Source organism: Vanellus vanellus (assembly GCF_965231255.1).
Source record: "Vanellus vanellus genome assembly, chromosome: 1".
Lineage (NCBI taxonomy): Eukaryota > Metazoa > Chordata > Aves > Charadriiformes > Charadriidae > Vanellus > Vanellus vanellus.
The window spans coordinates 197228246-197243696 of record NC_138905.1 but is presented as its reverse complement, the minus strand read 5'-3'; the positions used below and the strand labels follow the sequence as shown (position 1 = coordinate 197243696).

The following is a 15451-nucleotide window of genomic DNA, read 5'->3' as shown; positions in this document are numbered from 1 at the left end:
TCAAAAAAATACGGTTTTGGCATGTGGTAGATAAGTGTGAGAGCAGAGGCTCGGTTCTCTGCTTTTGATGGAAACTGACCTTGCTGGTAAAAAGAAGCTTTAAAAATTTCCAGCTAAGTCTGATTCGAGAGGTCAGACATCAAATCTCACCTGTGCAATCTCCTGCTGCACATCATTCCGCTACGCTCGATCTCTGTTTTTGTTTAACGATATTTATCCGAACTCCTATTTCCCTTTTTCTTGGAAAAAAATCATATTTAATCAAAAGAGAAGAGTTCTTGATAGAAAAAGATGTTTTAGGCTCTGTTCTGCAATATCACAGACTTATTCTGTAAAAGAAATGGGACTATAAATCCAGTGATTTATCAGAGGTTGGTCTGGCCCAATCTCTTTATTATCCTCATGCTGTGGATCATCTGCCCTGCAAGTAGCCACATGATGCATGACAGAAATAAAGATGCAGTTGACAAAGGCGAAGCAGTTTCTATTTCACAAGTTGAAACTGAATAATATATCCTACAAATAACGGCGAGGCTCCTCATACCATCTTAGACATTTCAGTGCCAGGAGCCAGACCTTACAATGATTTAGAGCAACCCCAACTTTACCAAGTGCGTGCAGTAGAAGCTCTGATGCCTGTTCTGGACTCTAGAGTGCCTTCTGCAGTGCACAGAAAAGACACATAAGCAAGGTGCCGGGGGAAACTGGAGGCTGCTCAGACTGCTGGCTGGGCATCAGGAGATGTTGAATGGCAGCAAAGAGTTGTCTCTGTGCATCTTCTATTAATACATTTCCAACAGGCTATTCCTCCCATCCCTCAACTCCTGTGCTACGTATGGTAGGCAGAACTCACCTCACTTTTGACACCCAGGAGTTAGACCACAAGGTTTGACCACTACAGAATCTCTTTACAGTCAACAGAGAGAAAGGATAGGAAGGGCCTGTGTATGCCCACTGGCTGTGAAGGGAAATGGATGTGATTCATAGCTAGGCATTTAATTTTTAGACATTCATTTTGGGGAAAATGACTGTCACCTGACAACATAACCTGAACAGCAACCAGAATGGTGATCAGAAAATGGAAAGATTCAGAACTGACCACTTCCATCCTTTCCAAGCGCTCAGAGCTAGGAAAGCAGCAGCCTGCAGACTAAAATGCTGGTTGCTCCTTTTGAATTTACAACTATCGAAAAGCAGTTACGGAAGAGGTCAATAATAGTAGAGGACTGAATTCAATCAGCCAGGGGGTTTCTCCCACTCCTGTATTCATAAAGATACATATCCTCTTCCTCAGGGGAAGAACAGTAAAAATATGATTGGTATGTCCCTGCTCTGTAGCTAAAGGGAATCAAAAGATCTGAAATACTTTGAGCATGAGGGTCTCCCAGCTGGATTATTGCAGCTAAGAACACTATAAAAGGAAACGTACCGCAATGGCTTTGGCATTGAACCCCTGCTGACCTAACTCTATCTGGATGTATCTGACTTTGTCAACAGAATACTTTGAATTTTGCTGAGTTTGCTCTCTATTCTTGGACTTTTCTTTCTTTGCTAAGTAAATAAAACCTTTTGTACAATATGTTGTGAAATGGTGAATGCAGTTAACCCTCAGTGGCAACAGTCAAGCATAAGCAATGCAGATATGGGTAGAAGCTGGGAGTCCTGAACTCTGATTCAACAGACATGAAGACCTCATGTCATTCTTTGAGGTAGGCTATTGTATACAAATCAGCAGGAGTGTTATAGCTACAAGAAATCAACAGAGTAGCTGGACACAAATCTCAAAATGCAAATCTTTAGTACTGGCACCAAGTCTCAAATCACCAGAGGAGATTTGGGCCTGACATGAAATACAACAGTCTTCAAATAATTCCGGTACTAAGTACAAAAAGCTTCACCGTTGCTTGCTTAGGGTGGCTTTTCAGAAAAAAATCAACTGAGTCCCTGGAGTAAAGTTCATACCTGATCTAGACAGTTGTTCCGTAAGTAGCGTAGTGCTTGCTGTATGCTCTGGGGAAGAGGCTGTCCTGTTCTCTGGACATGAACTATCAGAGGCACACCAAAGACGTTCTTGTCCTTGTAGTCAGGGACCTTCATCCTCTTCATGAACTTTGGCACAGACCTGAAAATTAATAGGAACAGGCTGCATGAAAATATCAGAGTATTTACATGGCCTCTCTGAGTGACACTGCTGGCAGAAATTGGTAACTGGGGGCACGTCCTTTTTTATAAAGATGGTGAAACAATGTTTAATGCACAATACATCTGTATTACAATTTGTATAATTGATTAATTTCTTGACAACTTTTATAAGTAGATGCCCTCTGGCTCCAAGTTATAGCATAACGATCTGTTCTAACAAAAAACTTTTACTACACAGCTGTCACCTAGCTGAAGCCAACATGGTTTAAAGCATCCATTAGGGACTCAAAGGAATGGCACAGCAAAGCATAGTGGAGAGGGTAACTGAGAGAAAAAGGAGGTTCAGTCCACTAACATGCTGAATGATTTTTTATGCTACCAGTTACACGACTTAGTATTTCTATTGACTAACAATTTACAGTAATAAATGATGGTGGGAAATCCCTATGTGTCATATGCATCCCTGGTGTTATATGATTTATTCTAGTTGAGTAACTTCAGTGAAGCTGGTGAGCTTGCTTTCTTCCAAAAGTGATGATGAAAATGAGAACAAACTGACAAACTGGATTCCCTTTGTGGGAGTCATGACTGCAGTGGAATTAAAAAAAAAAAAAAAAAAAAAAGGATGAATATGACCTGAATGTGACAAAGATTTTTCTCATCTGTGTGGGAAGGAGATAAAATTTGGATTAAATGACCTACTGAAGGAGTACAGCATGTAACTTTACAGCTATTTAGAGTCCCACTCTTGTAAATCCTTAGAGACTGATTATACAAACTGAAGAAATATTTGTAAGGAGGGAAAACCTCTGTACAAACAGCAGGATCTTGAATTTGCTGTATTCTAGCCTTCTTATTTGGAGTTATTTAAGGTGAGATTCATTTCAGTACAGAGGTTGTCTGCTAGCTGCAGGGAGCTGTACCAAAGGAGAACTGCCATCTGGGGGTTCATCTTAGAATCATAGATTAATTGAATTTTAGCGCTCTAACGGAGATTTAGAAAGAGTTTGCAGTCCAGACTGCCTCTATACCTACTGTGGAGTGAGGCACCTCTGGAGTGTGACCCAAATCCTCAGCCTCGGACAGAATGAGCTGCCTTTGGAGTCGCCTGTCTTTTTCCGCTGACCACAGACAGCTGACCCAACTTGTTCAGTTTAAACTTGTAACTTTTTGGAGTGGCTGATGTCAGTGAGGTGGATCTTATGTGTAGTCCCTTGTAGCTGTTTTTCCATTTCTAAAGGCAAACTTGTCTTATCTAGCTCACAGCCAAATTTAATGGGATTTTTGGGAAGTGCTTTGAACATGGAAATCACAATGTAAATGTCAAGTCGTATTATTTTTGGACTCAGTGTCTCTGCGTATTAGGGAAAGTTTCTGTCATCCTTTTGATTATTTCTCAGATGCTTATAATCTCTTATCTGTGCCCATTGCCATTGCCATATACCTGGGTTTGCGTGGCCCATCAGGGTTTGTTTACTATTAAACACGCAGATTTCTGTAGCCAGTTGCTACAGAAGGAGCCACTCTGCCAGAATTCATGTCCCTCTGCCCTTCACTCCGCTCTCTGAGTGACCAGGTAGCTGTCACAGCTGCTACAGCTGCAAGCTCCCTCTAACGCAAATCCAGGACCAGGCTAAAGCTTGCATCTTTTGATCTGCGGCGAAAAGTCCCATAACTGTTCTAACCCTTCTTTTAAAGCACAAACAAAGCAATATTGAATACACGAAGTATCATCAGCAGCTGTTTCTTTTTGAATCACAAAATGAATTTTGGGGAAGACTTGCTGTAAACATTTCCTACTTCTAATCACTCTCTCCTGCTCCTGTTTATTTTTCTGGAACTGGACTGTTGTTAGAGAGGCCGGGGTCGTCTCTCTGTTAGAGCACAGGAATGAAGTCAGGTCTCCAGGATCTATTTCTGACTTTGCCACTGAGTCACTAGGCAGCAATGGATTAAAAGGGACAGTTTCAGATTCTGCAGTTTAAGTCAATTGTTCCTCCTGATTTCATTTACTGAATTTACTATCAGAATAACAGAATTGGGAGAAAGGGTTTTCTTCAAAAATCTGTAAGTTATCAACCGTACTCACCAGGTCCAGCCATGTTTGTTAGACATGGAGTACTTTTCCATGATGGCAGTAAGACGAAGCAGAGAGAATTTTTGTAGTAGATTCAGTTGGGCTGCTGACTGATTGCTGATGTGAAGTGATGCGATGGAGTGGCTCAGGCGATGAGAGATTTGGAAACTATGCCATCGTAATCGCCTTTAGCAAAAGAAACAACAGAAAAATCAGACAACTGCTTTAACTGGGCAGAAAGAGATGGTATACTGTGAGATAGGGCTGGGCAATATACAAAACATACATACACATACACACATTAGGGCTTGTGGTGTGTCAACTGAAAGAAAATGTAGCTTGGAGGCAAATAAAATAATTTGCTCAATCTCTTTAATTTTGGAAATGCCCGAGCTTTGATTTCATAATGTTGTATCCACAAGTGGGTGTGGGTCCCCTCCATGTACTCCGGGAAGGAGCGCTGCCTGCTATGCCCTTTAGCCCACACATTTCCAACAGCATGTGGGAGATCTGGATACAAACGTTCTCTCCCTGACTCAGAACCCGGATTTGATGTCTGGTCCCTCATCTCCCAGGGGACCGGCCTGACCACCAAGGTATTTGGGTTCTCCAAATACGTCTATTATTAAATACTGAAGGATTTTTTTTTGAGAAGGGATTGAACCCTGTGACTCCTTGGCAAGAGCCATAACCACCAAGCTATTGAGCCACTCACATCTTCTCTTTACTCCAATACACTTTCTCTATGTATGGGATATATTGGGAAAAAAAAAACAAAACCACAAAAAAAACCCCTCATTTCAGTTTCTTGTTTTGCTAAACATGAGTTCTGGCTCAAATCCTAAAAACTTTGGCACTGCTCATTTACTCAGCAGTTTCCTCGAGTTCACTCACTTGTGATGGTGGTGAGCAAGCAACGGGCAGCAGTAAACCATGGCATGGCAGAATCCTCTGCGAGGATGTGACAAGACTAACAGCAGATCAGAAAATGCCAGGTATTTTCTCTACTGCTTGGGCACTACAAAGCCACCCTACGCGCTGTGCTTCCTTGGCTCAACAGGAACTCATCCCTCTGACTTAAAGCAGGTCTGCAAACTAGTAACAAAACCCTGCTTTTCACTTCTGTTAAGAAGTTAATCGTATAGCATCATTTCATCCAGTCACGTAAGGGACTGTGGCAGCGTAGGGAAATTCTCTTTGAGCACAAAGGGACACATTTTTGAAGCACAAAGCCTACTGATGCATAAATGCTGGGCTGCGTAACTTAGAAGACAAATTGAAAATACATCCCACAACATATACAGGGTCCTACTACATAATCAATGGATCAAGAGAGAAAAAAATGCCCTAGTTTGCTCTATTAAAACAGTTCTCCACTGATTCCACCTAAGAATTTCCCTAGAATGTCCCTTCACCCACAGTCCCACCTTTCCTCAGGAAGTCCCCGTTCCCATACAGGATGAGTATGGTACCCTGCACCTTCTGACTCCCAGGCTGAGAGCCTCTACTTCATTCTATGGTATTTCACAATCTATGGAATTGTGTACAAAATCTTGCTACCTACCTGCTTGGCCTCGTGAGAGATGCTCCCACCCCAGAGTCTCTCCTGTCCCTAACACCAGTGGCTTCTGATTCATTCAGGGATGTTCCATCTCTGTCCATGTCACTCGGTGTGGTCCGGCCATCAGAGACAGAGTTTCCTTCAAAATCAAGTGTGATCTGTGTGGGCGACTGGAAAGGCAATGATGGAGATTCCCTGACCGACACATCATCAACTGGCAGACTTGGCAACACATTCTTTGACCAGCCATCTACCACCTCCTGGAGTCCATTGACATGTTGCAAAATGTCATCTAAATGAGGAAAAAGGACATCTTTCTCTAAGTCCAGGAGGTCCCCAGTACTAGCATACAAGTGGGAACCTGGCACATTGTCATAGATACTAATTCTGCTCTCTTTAGGACAGCAAGCCATCAACCCAGACTCTTTTGGAGTAGAGCAGTTCTGCTTTCCCAAAGAGATGCTGCCTGTCCTCCAGTTTACCCCGTTACTGTTGTCTGTAGGTGAGAGGCTTTCAATAGAAAGTGCCTTTGGGAAGGTCCCCGGTTTGTGGTCCTTGGGAATATGCACAACCAAATTCTCTTGGGAATGAAATTCATTTTTGCGGTTTTGGTCCACCACTTGCCGTAAGGCTGTTCCTGCCAGAACATCTAGGTCCTCCAGGTACATCCCACCTCTCTTGTTTGCTTCATGGCATTTGCGTTCCTTCAAACACGGTGTGCTCACCCCACTGCTGCTGTTTTCGGACTGACTGCTGTCACTGCTGGATTTGGCAGAAAAGGAAAGTCCTCTTTTGACTGAATCTTGTCCTAAGTTTTGGAGATCGCCATTGACTATCTGTACACAGTGCATGTCTTTCAAGGACTTTGGCTCATACTGGAGAACAGGTCCACTTATCTCTAAAGGACCTGTTCTTCCCGAGCCTTTTAGTTTTCCATGCACACCTTTTGCTTTTAGTGTCTCCATGCGTTTTAGAAAGGTTTTTGCTTTGGTTCGTGTTGGTTTCTCATTCTTCAGGTTGTCCTTGGGAGACAGGGCTGTGTTTATCGCAGTGGAGTCTTGCAGCAGCGTGCTTTCTACATCATGCTGGCCAGAGCACTCGCAGGTTTCCCTGGCAGCACTGCTGGTGCTGGATTGACACCTGTTGTCACTTCCCCCACTGCTCTCACTGTGAATAGATGAGACCTCAGGTTCACTCAAATCTGTAAGGACACTCTCGCTGCTTGTTGTATTTTTCATTTTAATGTCCCCAGAAGATCCATGTCTGTCTGATCGGTGAAGCAAAGCATCAATGTCGTCCACCCGAGACCATCGTCTGCTGGTTCTTTGGAAAGTCCATTTATTACTGATAGCACAGAGGTCTTCTTCATCTGAATCTTCACTCTGGAAAACAGCAAGTGGCACATGTTAAAAGCAGGTGCTTTTACTTGTTATTTGAATTAATGGGACTCTGCTGCTCCATGTTGAGAACAGGTGGTAAGGTCGCCCTGAACATAGCTTATGAAAGATCATCAATCCTTTCATAACAGCCTCTTTCATTTAATTGTGAAGACTTCCGTCAACATCTTAACAAATAAGGGAAAAAAGTCTGCTCTGTGTTGGCGAGCTCCTGAGTCCCATCAATACCTCTTGGCTTCTGTGGGGCGGGTTGCCTGCCTACTGAACTGTGTAGGGCTGATGCACATAGTGACTGTTTAGAAAAAAAAGGGTCTTGAAAGGTCTAAGTAGAGGGATCCTGACTTGCAGGGCTGGTGTTAAGATACACGCGGTAAAGACTGGGAAGGAACTGGGTCCTACAGCAATGTGAGCCATTTAAGAAACCAAGACAGCAAATATCTGGTGCTGCACTTAGTTTTGCAGTTAGAACTAAGTAAGCATCTATAAACTTCACAGACCAGGTACATCTAACAAGACTTAAGTTTCAGGAACGTGACTACAGATGAATAGCCACGATGCTTAAAATAACAGTAAAAAAATAATATTTGGAGGCATCGCTTAGAGTGGATCTGAGCGCAGGCAAAGGCAGGCAGCGAAGGCAGCCATGGAGGTGTGGGGAGGAGGAGCACCCAGGCTCAATCGTGTATGGGGCAGCATCTGCACGTGAGGTGAGCTTCCCTACAGTGGCAACCACTATCTTCATTGCCTTTGCCATCAGAGGCACACCAAACTTGATGACCTCCAGCCTGCCCCACTGTCTCTGGCTTCCCCCAACCCCTCCTGAGGCGGCGGCAGCCCCACAGCCCTCCCTGGTCTCATCCCTCAGCCTGGGGCATGCAGAGTTGTCCTTACGTTTAGGCAGCTCCAGGAGCTACTCTGCAATGCAGACAACATGCACCTTGAAAAAAAATTGGATAAAAAAAGCTCTCCCTATGACATTTTTCTCATCTGTTTGCTCAAACAAAAAAGATACATCTCCAGGAAGAAGCGCGCGGTCAGTGTCGAACTCGCTGTTCTCTAAGGATGCAAAGCCCACGGTTGCTAATGAGTATCCTTCCCTTGACTTTGAACCGAGTTTATACTGCATTATTCTTGTACATTTGTTTTAAAGCAGAACAAACTAACTTCACCTACATGACATCCAAACAGCTCTTCACATTCTTGGAAGCAGTATGAAGGCAGTAAAATATGACAGGCTGTCAGACTAAAATGAGGTGCTAAACCAGAAAGACTATTTTGGGACTGGAAAAATTCTCATTTTAAGTCTATTATTAGAAGTATTTTTCTATGAAGTTTTGATGGTAAAGTTATCTCCCATCTCTGACTAGATCTCTGCTGGCCTGTCTAATTGAAAAATGTAAAACAAATTTTACCAGAACCCCTAAAACCTTAAATAATGCGAAACCTCAAAAGATGGAATTGGGATCAGTAGTGTGCCATAAGCTTTTGCCAGTTTATCACTTCAAGCCAGCCAGATGTTTTAGATCATGTCCAAACCATAAAACAAAATATAGCTACGAAATTTTTGGTTTAGTCGTTCCTCTTTTATCTGTTAATGGTGAGGTGTGCAGTGCTCCTGCAGCTGATGTTAGTTCACAGGAATGAATGGAGATCTTGGTTCTGCTGCTAGCTAGAGAAAAAAATTAAGCAGCTAGTGAAGCAGCAGGAAAGGGGCTGGAAAAGGCTAATACTGCTTTGGCCATTTTGTCTGCAGGGAAGAAATGGCACATCAGACAGCTCTACCTTCATTTTAGCTCCACAGTTTGCTGTATGAATATACGAGCGAAGGACTGCACAGACTCAGGCACTTAAAAATCCATCTATTGTGGTCTTACTATTGCCATAAAGTGGATATTTTAAAAACCACAAGGGTACGTACTTCTAAATATTTAGTAGCGGTAATTATATCTACAAAGCATACCATTGCTGAAGCGTTGATGGAACTAGCCAATAGGATAAAAATATATATTTTTTAATTTGTTGTACATCCCAACATGCCAAAGGGACCTTAAAGAAGATTCTTGGCTGACACAAATCCCTGTAGCTGCACTGACATTACCGTATGAACCGACAGGATTTAGCCTGTATTTTCTACAAGCTGGAATCGATTAAACTAGCCAAAGTGGTAGAGACATTGTGAAAAACACCAAGTGGAGAACACAGAGTAGGAGACAGAAATAAACATCAGTTCAGTGGTGAATATACTTTAAATCATTTTTAGAGGAAAATAAGTTCTGAGTTTTGGGGGTTTTTTTGAGAAAGTAGAGATGAACAGAAATGGATATTGGTAGTAAACAAGTTTTGCCTCTAACTACAACAAGATAGGATTATATTCTGCCCAAGAACCGCTCAGAAAATACTGAGCGGTTTTGGTGTAGAAATTTGCAGCTCAATCAAAAAAAGGTTTAGTTTAGTTTTTTTTTTTAATTGGTAATGAAACATACTTGTGTCTCATCAGAAGCAAAATCAGACAAATGAAATATCTGGATACTGAAATGCTGCCATGGTGACTCACTCCAAATTCGGCTGCACTGCGAGTCCTGTGACATAATGTGCTTTTCTTTTGACAGAATCAGTAGAAATTCTGAAAGCCACGAACATCCTGAATGACCCACTGTTCTCGTTAGATATCAGAGTGCTCTGACAAACGAGACTGTCCTAAAAAAATGCAGAGAGCACTTTGACAACTGACATGTCACCAGCTATGGGGACAGTGGATCAAGAGTAGGTCTGAAAGCAACAATTCATCTTACACAGGTGGAGCAGACATCTTGGAGCAGTGACTGTATACTTCTACTGACCTAGGGTGAAATCAAGTGCACGGCTTTGGAGCGTATTCAAAAATCCATTTGATACCATTATGTTTGGGAAGACGAGAAGAGGCAAGTTTCTCGAGGAGTGACTGATAACATTTGCCAAAGAGAAAGAGGTTTTGATTCACAGATTTGTCACAGTTGATGTAAAATAGCACAGCTTTTTGACTGAGGGTGTATTTGCCTAAGATACAGAGGGATGCTAACAAAAGGCAAAAAGTGGGTTTATTTGCAGTGGAATTCTGCCACATTTTTCCAGCTGGGGGCAGGAATTCTCATAAATCGACAGCTGCAGAAGGCAGTTAATCCAAAGGCTAATCTCTGTCTGTCCAAATCGCTTACGGACATATTTGCAACACACACACGAGGATTTCTGTATGCATCTCAATGAAACCAAGGGGAAGAGAGCAGCCTACAGCGTGAACGTATGGGGTGGGCGAGCAGGCGGTGGGGAACACTCACCCCATGCTGGCTTTCACAGTAACCTTGCCTGGCAGCTCGCTTGGCCGTATTTTGATGAATCACTCAAGCAGCTGCGCTAGTCCTGTGCAAGCCTGTTATGCTGAACCTCCAAAGCAAGCTGATTTTGCATTTCATTGTTCAGATCACCATAGAGACTATTAGGAAAGGCAGCATCTACAGCAAAAAAGTTTACTTGGTTTAGTGTTCAATTCCAGCCTCAATTTCCAGCTTTTACACTTGCATTTACATTTCCTTCTGTCAGCAGTCTCTCCTCCCTCTTCTTCTCTCCCCCACATTCTCTTCTATTTTCACATGCTCTGTATCTGTCATCCTAAATCTCCTTCATCCCTTCTTTTTCAAATTTTTCTGTGCTCTGCTTCTCCCTGGCCTCGTGCAGGTATGGACCCAACTGGCATCTGTCCCCCTGAAAGAGTATCAATCAGAGCAGTCTCACTTCCGTAGCAAATTAATGGCCACCTGCAAGGAGAGCTGCTGAGGGCTTCAATCCATTCAGAACAGGGAGAAGTGGCACCAAAAATTAATAAAAACAAAGATACTAAGATAATTCTCCTTCTTTTAACCACACATAATCAGACACTCAAAGAAGCAAGCAAGCAAGCATACAAACCTCGCACCAAACCCAAAATACTCGTTGAAGAGAAGAAGGACAGGAACTAAACAGAACTTCCAGAGGACAATCAGCGTTCACCTATATCTTGCTTTTTGTAATTCTGTCTCTTGTGCAGCTCTAGTATCTCTGCTTGAACACAAGTACACAGGCACATGGATGCAAACCAGACACTGCTCCAAGCAGGTCAATGACACAATCGATTGAGTTAGCATTTGATGAAGGACCTCAGCCTCTTCCTATAGTGCCTACCTGCCCAAATCATAAAGTTGTCGTGTAGTCGGGGCATTTTACTGTTCCTTCTCTCAGGTGTGATGTGGGATTTTGATGTGGAAAGTGTTGGCACTCATCAAAGACAAGAAAAGCCCATCAGTTCTGAAGCAGTGAAGAGTAGAGGTCCCTGTGGCTCCAGTGAACGGACAAAATGCAAGCTAAAGAGGCTACGTACGCATAGGAACAAACGGGCATGTGCCAAAGGCAGAATATCTGGACATTAAAACCATTCTTTGTTCAAGTTCCCTCAAACAGTTAACAGAGTACGAATAGACTGAGTCTGCAAAGACACCAAAAATACAACTCTTGAAGGCAGTTTTTAAAAAGCATTAGACAAACACTCTGAGGAAGGAAAAACATACACCAAGATTTCTCAGAGTCGACGACTACCATTGTACACTACTGAAGGGCTTGGGGGAATTTGTGACCAGAAAACCAAACATTCAACAGTTAACGCTGGACATGTTACAAAACTCTCAAAATCAATATAGGCAGTTTCTGCAGTCCTCGCCGAAAGCCTTTCAGCTCAAATAATTTCCATGTTGCACAGGAGCTTGTAAGGATGACAGAGTTTATTTTCATATTCTTAACCGGGATTAAGTCAGTACAAGAAATAAAGAAAAGCTATTGTTTTCATTGAAGCAGCTTCCATTTTTTCCGAGCCGGATTTTCCATTGTGTACTCACATGGCACTGGCAAACAAGCCAGCATAATGAAACCACACTGTCTTTTCAGCCGCTAACTTGAATTGCACATACATAAAGTTTTAAGTACTGCGTGTGCCCTTTTAACACACGTAGTATTGTTCCCGCTGTATTAGTCACTGGCTTTTTTCTATTTTATTTATAATTTCAAGATTCAGCAATTCACATTATCATGCGTCCAGATAACACTGACACTCGTGTTCAAAGTCAAATACGCTTAACTTACTTTTAAGAGCATTACTGACTGAAAGGCTAAATTGGGGAGGTCTTATCACACAAGCCAGGGCAAAGCCAGCACACTTCATGAAGTTTCCTTACCTTTTTTCTTTGGAAGTTCACATCGAGTTTCATTGAGGCGCACTTGTTCAGTGTGTTCAGTCGTCTACAAGGCAAAGCAAATTCAAAAGATTAGCAGCCTCTGATTAAAGGGCACGACTTCTCCTAAGTTCAAAAGCTTTTCTCTTATCTGCCTGTAGGGTGCCAACTGCATACAACAGGCTTCAGAAATGATACTGGTCATATTATTCCAGGCTAGAAGACCACTGCATTAAAAGGGAATCTTAGCTTCACATTACTTGATGGCCAGGTTTTGTCCATTGCTTTATAATTCATAGACATTTAAGCAGTCAGCAAAGGAAACAGGTATAAACAAACACCTCTGATGGCTGGGGAAATGACAAGAGAAGGAGGCAAGTTGCCTTCTGCAGGACGGTAACATAATTAGTCTAAAACGGGGATTTCAAAGCACAGGTGAAAGACCAAAGAAAAAGATGCAGTTCCTCACTTTAGGCAGTTAGCACCTCCTTTAAAAAACTGACATAAAGAAGAACTTTTAGCAGTTAGTTAAACATTTCTCCACAGGCAATAGTTCCTTTCCCATACCTGTGGATCTTATAGACAGGTTAACACACCCAACGTGTAACATCTTTAAATAAATATTTTTAATTATTTTCGATCACGTTCATAATCATGTTATCAGGGACTCTGTAAAGCTTCTGCTCCTTAAATCCAAGGTTATCCCATGACAATAGTGGCCTGAAATGACAACTTGATAAAGATTGAAAGTGAATGTGTGCGAGTGCTCATGTGCAGTCAGAAGACAAGAAAACATGGTCTTTTAATAAAGAACCTACCATGCTAATCATAATCGATCAGGTTTTATTTATACTTAAATGTCCTGATTCATGAAACCACCCATCTTCTAAAAGCAGAGGCTCAGAGTGAAATATGTTCGACTTTGAACATTTTCTGGATTTAGGGCTGAATTTCAAAATAAAGAGAGGCAGAGCAAGAGAGCCACATGCCCGCAACACTCTTCTGAAGGCTGCCTACATCTCCTGTGTCTTTGCAGCAAGAGCTGCCCCTGTTGCTTCTGGGCCTCAGGAAGGGGCTGCAAATCTTCAGAACTGATAACATTGGAAATGTATGTGATAAGTTACACGGACACATGAAAAAAAAAGTATCACATCAATAATATAATCTCTCACATAGCGTAAGAACATTATGGCATTAACATACTCTTCCCCGGGACTTCTAATATTAGAAATCCTTTCAAATTGCCACCACTAATAAAGAACCAGCCCACCAAATGTGGATCTTCCTTAAAAAAAAATTCTCTCACAAAATATCACCTGCTCATTTGTAGATAAAATACTCCTCCCTAACTCAAGCCAGTAAACCCATTATATATCAGAAAAGTCCTGTGCTCATCATATTAATGTGAATATAATGTATGCACAAGCACACCCCACATGCATGATAATAATGTTCTTGCAATAAATTTCAGGCTTTGTGGCTCTGTAGCTATATCTTCAGCCTTCTGCCCACAAATCCTCCTCCTCAGGGATTACATCTATTATTGCAAAGCTCATCTTTTGCCCAAACATGGAATTTCTCAACCCAAAGTTGCATTTTCTTGGGGCCCTGGGGCTGAATAATGTTCAGCACTTCTTTTGAGTGTAAAATGTTTAAATTTGCATATCGATATTGATTCCAAATATACAGAGGAACAGACACATTTTCAAAGGACGCCAACTCAACTTTCCTGTGGAGACAGCTTCCTCTGAAAGGTGAACAGGAAGCTCAGATTGGAGACCCTGCACAGGGACCAGCGCTCCTTCCATTCACTTCCATTCACTGTGGTGCCATTTGCCTTCTAAAAACCGAGGACCAAGCCACGCATTTCAGGAGCAGGGAGACGAGGAGGTGACAGCCCTTGATGTACCCTTCACCCTGTTTGCACCCAGGTACCTCTGGATGTGTCCAGCCGACAGCAGAAAGCGCCATGGTATTGAAAAGGGCTGCTTCCTCAGCACGGAAAGGTGCAGAAAGCACACGGTGAAACCAACAAGACCATCCAAAGCCATCGTTTTCCCGCTAACGGCATTTGAGACCGAGATCATTTCAGCAGAGACTGAGAGGTCAGCTCTATAAAAGTGAATGTCATTACTTAAACTGGGAGCTTGGGAAGCCACATCATTGTCCTGGCTGCTTTCTAACCTGGCTTTGCTAGGAAGAACTCACTTCACCAGAAACAAAACTACTTTTTACTGGGTGCCAGTGGCTCAACCTCAAGTTTTAAATTCACCCATCTACAAAACATCAGCAAGTTTTCTGGGGCTCTTCCAGTGCGGTGGAAAGATTTGCCAGTGAAATTAGAGAACTAATGATGATATTTGTGAGCTTGCCTGCTACTAACAACTCCAATCAAAGCCAGTCTGCTTCAACTTCTTATGCCTTGTTGATGTGCCAGCAGTGGCAGAAAGCTTTTCTCATCTGCTTAAAGTCGTCAGATGACTGACAGCCAAGTCCTCAACAAATCTTTCAAAAAACAAAAATAAAAGTATCTGGCTACAAAAGGCTGTCACTAATGTCCCAGTCAAAGTGAGAGAAGCACTACACTTTCCTGTCACTGCGTAAAAACATGGGAAAAGACTGTCTGTAATGTTAACAAAACACAAGATCTGGACTTGAGAAAAGGTAGGAAAAAACACATTAAATAAATGCAAGAGCAGTGGATATATAAAACCCAAATAATCTCAGATGCATTTGAATGCTTGTCTGGAAAGCTCTGCAGTGTTCAGGGGAAGCCTGCAAAATATTTACTACAGCAACTGCTTCATTGATGTTAATTTTATTTCTTCTCCAGGCCATCCCAGGTAAACACTACCTCTATGGTTTAACAGTTACCTCTATTGTGAAAAATCATATCTATGTTAAAAATGTCCCTTAAACACCAGCAGAGTGATTCAGGTGCCCAAACAGAGATGTCTGATGCTATTTTCGATCCCATAGAGTACCAAGCCTGACCTTCAGCTGCTGCAGGCACTCTTGGTCCAGCCAGCCTATGGAGAAG

The 15451-nt window shown here is 42.4% G+C and overlaps 1 protein-coding gene across 1 annotated transcript in view; it reads right to left on the bottom strand.

Annotated features, from left to right (window-relative positions):
* STARD13 (StAR related lipid transfer domain containing 13) overlaps positions 1 to 15451 on the bottom strand; it is a 314488-nt gene that overhangs the window by 13144 nt on the left and 285893 nt on the right. The window contains exons 8-11 of the mRNA XM_082484956.1: positions 12415 to 12478; positions 5784 to 7162; positions 4232 to 4405; positions 1963 to 2122 (exon numbers count right to left, since the gene is read on the bottom strand). Coding sequence (XP_082341082.1) covers positions 1963 to 2122; positions 4232 to 4405; positions 5784 to 7162; positions 12415 to 12478 — 1777 coding nt within the window. The remainder of the gene's footprint in view (positions 1 to 1962; positions 2123 to 4231; positions 4406 to 5783; positions 7163 to 12414; positions 12479 to 15451) is intronic.